This window comes from Centruroides sculpturatus, unplaced genomic scaffold (genome assembly GCF_000671375.1).
Source record: "Centruroides sculpturatus isolate CEXI.00-Female unplaced genomic scaffold, Cexi_2.0 scaffold20, whole genome shotgun sequence".
NCBI classification, from domain to species: domain Eukaryota; kingdom Metazoa; phylum Arthropoda; class Arachnida; order Scorpiones; family Buthidae; genus Centruroides; species Centruroides sculpturatus.
Window position 1 is genome coordinate 874410 of NW_019384333.1, and position 8203 is coordinate 882612.

The following is an 8203-nucleotide window of genomic DNA, read 5'->3' on the forward strand; positions in this document are numbered from 1 at the left end:
AACTGTTATAACATAGATGGGATGTGCTATCACACCAACCATATTCGCCAGATCGAGCACACTCGGATTATTACTTGTTCCGGTCTATACAATTTTTTTTTAACTGTAAGACATTTATTTGAAATGACAATGTCAAAAATCACTTGGATCAATTTTTTGTAAGCAATGATAAAAACTTTTATGAATGTGAAATCATGCTACTACCAGAAACGATGACAACAGGTATTTGATCAAAATAGTTGATATATAATTCAATACAATATTTATTTATTATAAAAATATTGTGGTTTTTTTCACAGAAAAAACCGAACTTACTTTCCGAACAACCCAATATTATTAGAAATTTGAAATAAGTATGTTTTAAACTTAAAATTATATAATTGTAATTATAATAAATCGTTAAAATAGTAATAATATAAATTTTCAAATATAAATATAATCCAATAAAACTCACTGGATCAGCAATGATATCCATCACAGGTAATAAAACCAATGTACAAAATATTTCTCTTACTAGGGATAATGAACTTCTAGTAAAGAATAAATTATATATAATCAGAAATAATGTATTCAATAATAAATTGCAGTAAATGCTTAAAAAAAACAAGAAAAACTTACCTACAAAAAAGGAACTTCTTTGGCAAACAATATGGCAGTAGCAATTCAATCAGATTCCTTAAATAATGCACCTCGGTTTTTCTGTTTTGAAGTGCAATGTGCAAATTGGACCCGTAATAATTTAATACTTTCTCTTGTAGTAGAAGTTCATGGGGTTTACTTTGGTCTTTCACATATAAATAACAATCTACATGTTTCAATACAGCATTTGCTATTTTTTCAGTTATTAGATCTACATTGTCAACCTGTATTTAATATAACATTTTTAATAATATATAGGTTATAAAAATAATAAATCTAAACAAAAGTTAAATAGAATTACCTGTAAAATTCTTATTAACAATGAAGATATAAGAAATCTTAAAGATACCCTTAATTCCTGAACAAAATATTCATCAGAACTAATTGATCTAAAATATTTTTAAAAATAGCAATATGAAGTGATTAAAAATGTTAATTAAAATTATTTTTTATTTTTCTGAATTAATTTAAAACAAAGTAAATTTCTTACTTGTACCATGAATAGATATGTTCTTTTAAAGTTAATGAAAGAATCTACAAATACAAAGATATGGTTTTAAAACATAACATTCACTTAGAATATTATTTTATTTTATTAACATATTTGATAAATTATTATGCTTTTTAAAATATATTCAATGACTTTTCCTACAATAAAAAGATATTGATAGTAATCATGTGGTCATCAGTTTAATTCAGTAGTTCTCAATCAGTTTGCTGTGACATGAATTAAAAAATTAAAACAATAAATTTTTAAATTTATAAAAAAATTGTGTATTTTTATGTATTATCAACTATATTTCAGAACTTTGTATCAGCCAGCTATCAGAAAAAGGTTTTAGAGAGTGCTCTAAGATTAATCTGTTGGTCAGTCTTAGAATATTTAATAATAAACACAAACTTTGCCTGATTGTTCAAGTGTGCTGTAAGTCCAAAAAGGTTGAAAACCACTGATTTAATTAATAAAATCATTGGATGAATTAATTAAGCAATTACTTTAACAGAACAATCTTATAACATTATCAAAAAATTTAGCATTTGTTGCTTGGGATTTAGACATAATATTCCAACTTGCATTGCATTTTCATTATTTAGGCACAAAAGATAAAATAAAGTAATATATAACAGATATAAAGAGTGTTCCTAAAATTTATGTGCAGTTTTATACTTCGATAACTAAAAATCTACAAATATTAAAGCTATGCAGTAAATAAAATTTGAATGCCTAACTTTTGAAAATTTTTTATGTGATAATCTTATTAATGTGAAATTATTTTTACTATTTAAAATGTTTGGTATGAAAAAAATGAACATGTTAAATAGTGTTAATGTAGACGCAAAAAGCAGAGTTATTAATAATAATAGAATTATTTTATTTATAGATCTATTAATGATGACTCAAAACAATGACAGCTGAAAAGAAAGTAAGCTGTTTGTTTTGGTTTGCAGAATTAATGATAATAACAGCTGTTATGGCATATGTACTGTACCACAGAACATATCATAATATTATTCTAACAGCTGTTATTGACTTTAATTCTGTAAGCCAAAGTATGCAATTTACTTTCACTTTAACTGTCATCATTTGAGGTCACTAAAGGAATTTTTAAATAAAATAAATTTGTTCTTTATTGACAAAATTATTAACTGTATAGTTTTAACATTTGTATATCATTATTTACTAAAGTAATAATAATAATAATAATAATGATCTTTTCTTTAACAAAAACTACAAAGTAGAGCATTGATTATCCGAATACCGATCAACTGAAACATCAGTTAACCAAAAGCATTCCAGTTGGCAAATCCAAATTTTCGCTAGTGCTATGGTGCTGCAGCACTCTCCCCCTCCCAGCCAACGTAAACTGTAGGCCTACTTTAATGTACTATTTTATATAAGATATGTATTTGTAAGCAATGTTCCCTCTAAATTTTTTTTAGATATACTTCTCTGAGCAAAAAACTTTTGCTGAGCAGATACATAGACAATCTTATTTTTTTCCTCTAAAAACTAAAATAATTAATTATAAAGTAAAGATTAAACTTCATTTTGAAACATACTTCCATACAAAATATTATCTTTTGTTAATGATTTAATGTATTTAATCAAAATATATGTATCAATAATCATGTTGCAGACAGAGTGAGAAATCAGTACATAACAGTTCAAATCAGTGTGCATATTCGCCTGCACGGCACATAAATTCTTGTGTGCGACAACAATTTGAGCAATGCATGGCCGTACAACCATGCAGCTTAGAAGGAACATTATTTGTAAGACATGTGATACAAAATATATACAGTACACTTTAGTGTTTAATATATTTTTTCATAAATGATCAGTTATCCAAAAAATCTGAACAACTCCAGCCTGAATTGTTTTGGATAATCGATGCTCTACTGTAAAAACATTCTTATTTTTTATTAGACTGAAAATTTACACATTAATGAAAAAATTACTTTTGTTTTAAAGTATAAACCTATCGTAATTTGCAATATATTTGTTCCTTGTATTAAAAAAAATAAATGTACACAGTGTGTGCCTATATTATTATTATTATTATCTTATATAGATGTAGAATGTATTATTATAATCTTAAATTCCTAACTATAATAACAAAATTAATGTAAAATTCTGTTTATTTTTATGAAAAACTTGCAGAAAAATGTCCACTTGTAAAGAAAACACTTATATAAAATGTAATTTTACATCTGTAATGTTAAATGAATTTAGTGCATCAATCATTTATCTAGTGAAAGAAAAACTAGATGAAGAGGAAAAAAATGTCTAACTGGACAGGAATTAAACTAATATGATTTTATAACGTGTTGATTGATCTACCCTTGAAGTTACTGAAACAATTTTTTCTGTTTTTTAAATAGCATACTTTGGATAGATGTGCTTTATAATTTGGATGTTATCTATTTAGTAACAAAACATTTTATAACTTCATAAAATACATATGGTATAATTAAAATTTATATATTTTAGATAATTTATAAGGTACAAAAAAGTTGATTTAAATAAAATATAATTTATTTCTATAATTATTTGTATAATAATATTACATACTATTGTCATATTGTCACAGATATAAATCATAAAAGTGATTCAGAATGTTCTTCCAAAAAAAAAAAAAAACTTTTTTAGACAGTCATTGGTATAAAAGAGAAAAATTTTTTCTTTTATTTAGTTTTAATTTTACTTCAGTGCTTTTAACTGTTTATTCTTATTCTAAATTTTTAACATCACACCTTTACTTCATTTTTCAGATTCTATTAATTTCAATTTTGCTTTTTAATTTTTCATTTTTTAATTGTTAAATCACTATTTTTAATTTTTATACTAAATTATTCAATTCATGCATCTTTATATATACATGTAAAAAATTAACTTAATATTCAGTAATATAGATAGGCCTAAATCACTAAATCATTCTATTTTTGAAGTTATTGTAATTTTAAATTAAAGTAGTACTTTGTGAATAATGTGAAAAAAGTAATAAAATGGCAAAAATGTAGTGCATAAGATAAATTTTCTAAAATAATAAACAGATTAAAACTACAAATGAACAAAATAATGTTTAATATTAATTTTCTGTATTGGAGTTCTATAATTACCATTAATAAATATGAAAATGAAATGATAGTCATTCTTGATGAGAAAATATGATTCCAAATTATCTGTCATTTACCATAAAATAAATATATCTTGGAAAGTTTAATTGATTTAACTCAAAAATATTTTGAAACCTTTTGATTAATTATGAACTATCATTTAATTACAGTAATGAAAACAAAACTATATTAAAATCATTAATTAGTTAGTATCTGAAGATGGATAAAATGTAATTAATTAGTAATAATTACTTTTTCAAATTTCACTGTTGGAAACTAAATTTTTGTATTTTAATTTAAAATATTAATTTTTAAATTGTAAAAAATTCTTTGATTACCTCTTCTAATGCTTCATTTATACTTTCAGGAATCATTAGATCTGTCCATGGTTTAAGTACATATACATTCAGATCAGATCTGTGACGTTTGCATTTCATATTTCCACATACTGTACATTGCTGTGGAATATTAAATACATTGACTAGTTGCTGTTTAAAACAAAATAAAAAAGTTCATAAATTTTTAATTGAAACTCAGATTATAAATCATCATATATTAAAATTACTCTTGCCTTAGATTTTTTTGGTAGAAAGAAAATATCTGGTAATTTCCTCTCCCTTAACCTAATCAAAAATAAATATTGAATACAGTTTTAAATAAACAGAAAATGTATGTATCATAATAACTATTAATATATCCTTACCATAAAATAAAAGTAACACCTAGACATCCTATCAGGTAAGATATTAATACTGTCACAGCACTAAGAATACTTAAAAAAATAAAAAAAAGGTGTCAATTCAATCATTTTATTTTATTTATTTATTTATGAACATATTTTATAAACAAACATAAAATTTTATATAATTTTTGGTTAATTAGATAAAAAACTTACCCTATTAACAATAAATCACATGCATTTCAAATTTTAACTTCAAATGATACATATAGGATCTTCTAAAAAGAATGCTACCATTTTAAATTATTGTAATTATGTTAATTATTATCTGAGAACATTGCAATGTACTTTAAAATATTGGAAAACTGTCTAAGTTTCACATTTATCCATTACAATTTCTCAATCCATATACCTTGTGTCACACAACATACATCTGACCAATACTCAAATTATTCTTATGCTCACTACAGCATATCTATTGTCATTCCTTCCACAGCAGGCACAATTCTATAGCTCCTGCAGATTACTCATGTTGCACAATGATGAGTGATTCTGACTTTGTGAACTTCAGAACACAAAATGCTTTTTCTATGGGAAGTTGCCATTTTTGTTACAGTGCTTTGAAGTAGCAGACATAAGACATTTGAATGCAGAGAGATGAAACTTGGAAGTTACTGTATTAATTGATGTATATTGCATACTTCTCAGATACTAACTAATGTAATTATCTTATTTTAAAATGGTAGCATTCTTTTTGTAAGACCTTGTATTTTCTTTACAATACAATTAATTTACAAATATTATTATGCCAACACTTAAAACTGTTGGCATAATATAATGAGATAAATATAACAAAAGATACAATATATAATTTATTATTTCTTTTATTATAAACAGCTTCAAAGTGATAGAAACAATATAATAGATGAAGTCCATTCAGATAGGCACACTCATTATGTGAGCAAACATAATAAACAATTAATGAAAATAATAAATCACTAATAAATGACTTATTGAACTTCTAAATAATTTGTTAAATGTTCTTTATGTTTGATGATATAATGCATGAGTAACTAGACACAATTAAGACTTCTTTTACCAATATATACAATTTAATTTTTTAAATTAACAGTTTAAAATTTAATTGAAATGATAAATTTATTTACTATATATACCTTAAAATATATATATATATATATATTTCAAATTTATATTATGCTTTCATCTTATAATGCAAATTAAATTACTAAACTAATTTAAATATAAATATACTATAGATATTAAATGTTCTTATTATATAATAATCAACAAATATTAATATTAGGCATTCATTAATTGTTTGACAATATTTTAGATGATAAAGTGAAATTACTTTTTTAAATTTTCATATGTATGTATATATATGTATAGTAAATAATAGACTTTTGTATATTTAAACTGTTGAGATTTGTACAAATATTTCAGAATATTTTAAATAATTTAACTGGTTCTAATGTATTGTGTGGAAGTATCTTCAATTAATCATTATTAAACTGCTTGCTAAACCAAATAATAGACAAATATCAATAATTTACAAAAGGAAAAAATTTTGTAACTTTCAAATAAAGTTGTATTAAAGTTTAATATTTTATTAAGTATATTTTTAATTCAATGTACAAAACTTTGCATTAAAAATTTTCCTTTTTTAATTATTTTCTCTTCAATTTAATTTTAAAAGCAATCTAAAAATATTACCTAGGAAAATAACAAAAGTTAACTATTTAAGTATTCTAAACTGATGTCAGGTATTCTGAAAGTACAGATGTTTCCTATATATATATATCAATAAATTACTATTCTAAATCATTCTAAATTATATTTCCTAGCAAGTTTTTTTGGAAACATATTGATTTTATGATCACTAAAATATAAAATGATGTGTTTCTTTCTATATTTTTTTTTTATCTGGCAAAGAACTTTTTAGAATTATTTAAAATATATGTTTTAAAACACTAAAAAGTGCTTTAGTGAAACACAAAATAAAGTGAATACTAATTCCCAAGTGTTTTCAGAGTAAGTACTAACTCCAATTCATGGTAAAGCACCTTCTAAAAATAGTCGATAATCCAAATTTTATCTTTAAATTAAACATTGATACAAATTAATATATAACAACAAAAACCATGAAATAATAATCAAAATATTTTTTTGTTTTGACTCTACAATTTGATTATAATGTGGCATTATCCCCTAATGATAGGCCAAAGATGTCCAAAAGCACTTAGTATTTACTTTATTTTGTGCTACAGTAAAGTAGTTTTTAGCATTTCATTTAAATTTTTTGCAGTGTTAACAAATGTTACAATTTATTTCAGGTTAAAAGAAGGGTGTACGTTATGATTTTAATTTATATATTTTCTTACTGTAGATATTTAATGAAATTTCAGGTATAGATATCAATCAATTAATAATGTAATTTGCATTAGAAGATACTTTAAAAGAATATGTTAAGTTCTTTTATTTATTTATTTATTTATTATAGTACATGTTAAAATCCGACATTGAACATCAATATAACAGATTTTAACGAGGACTATAATCATTGAAGGTACTAAAATAATAACAGTGCAATAATTAAAAATAAAAATACTAAAAACATTTCTTGAATATTTCATTTAATAGTTTGAAAAAATAAAACAATATAGAACTTGGTGTTATTTAATATTTTAATAATAAAGTCAACATTTCTGACAAAATCGTTAGCTTTATATTTGATTAATCATTTAGAAAATTCTAAGGTGTAGCTAAAAATAAAAATACTTCTCATTAATTATTTATTTCAATTACTCATGTAGCAGTAAAAAAAATTGCAATAAATATAATTGGAACAAGAATAAACATTTTCTTAAAACAAGCTATCTATATTTAAACTGAAAATATCCACTAAAGCATTGCATTTCATAACAATGTTTCTTTTTAAAAATTCAAAACAGATGCAGTGTAGAATTGATATACAACACGATAAGCTTAATATTTAGAGAAAAATCAATTATTTTTGTGTTAACTAACAGTCTTTTTTAATTAATAACAAATGTTTTCAACATATACATAATGTCTTTCTCAAGTAACATAAAATAGGATGAAAATAACAGTTTTTTTAAAAAAATATTCAGTCATATTAAACATTTAATATGACTGAATAGTTTCGTCAAAAGCACTAGTGTAATTTATAGTGATATTTATACGTAATTTAATGCCTGGATGATAATTTTCTCGCTTCTTGCTTAT

The 8203-nt window shown here is 23.1% G+C and overlaps 1 protein-coding gene across 1 annotated transcript in view; it reads right to left on the reverse strand.

Moving 5' to 3' along the window:
- The window catches only part of LOC111630923 (sorting nexin-14-like), a 35829-nt gene extending 30781 nt beyond the window's left edge, over nucleotides 1-5048 (reverse strand). Inside the window, exons 1-7 of the mRNA XM_023375085.1 lie at nucleotides 4961-5048; nucleotides 4829-4880; nucleotides 4596-4745; nucleotides 1130-1173; nucleotides 941-1028; nucleotides 619-863; nucleotides 455-530 (exon numbers count right to left, since the gene is read on the reverse strand). Coding sequence (XP_023230853.1) covers nucleotides 455-530; nucleotides 619-863; nucleotides 941-1028; nucleotides 1130-1173; nucleotides 4596-4694 — 552 coding nt within the window. The 5' untranslated portion in view covers nucleotides 4695-4745; nucleotides 4829-4880; nucleotides 4961-5048. The remainder of the gene's footprint in view (nucleotides 1-454; nucleotides 531-618; nucleotides 864-940; nucleotides 1029-1129; nucleotides 1174-4595; nucleotides 4746-4828; nucleotides 4881-4960) is intronic.
- Between the last annotated feature and the right edge of the window lie 3155 nt (nucleotides 5049-8203).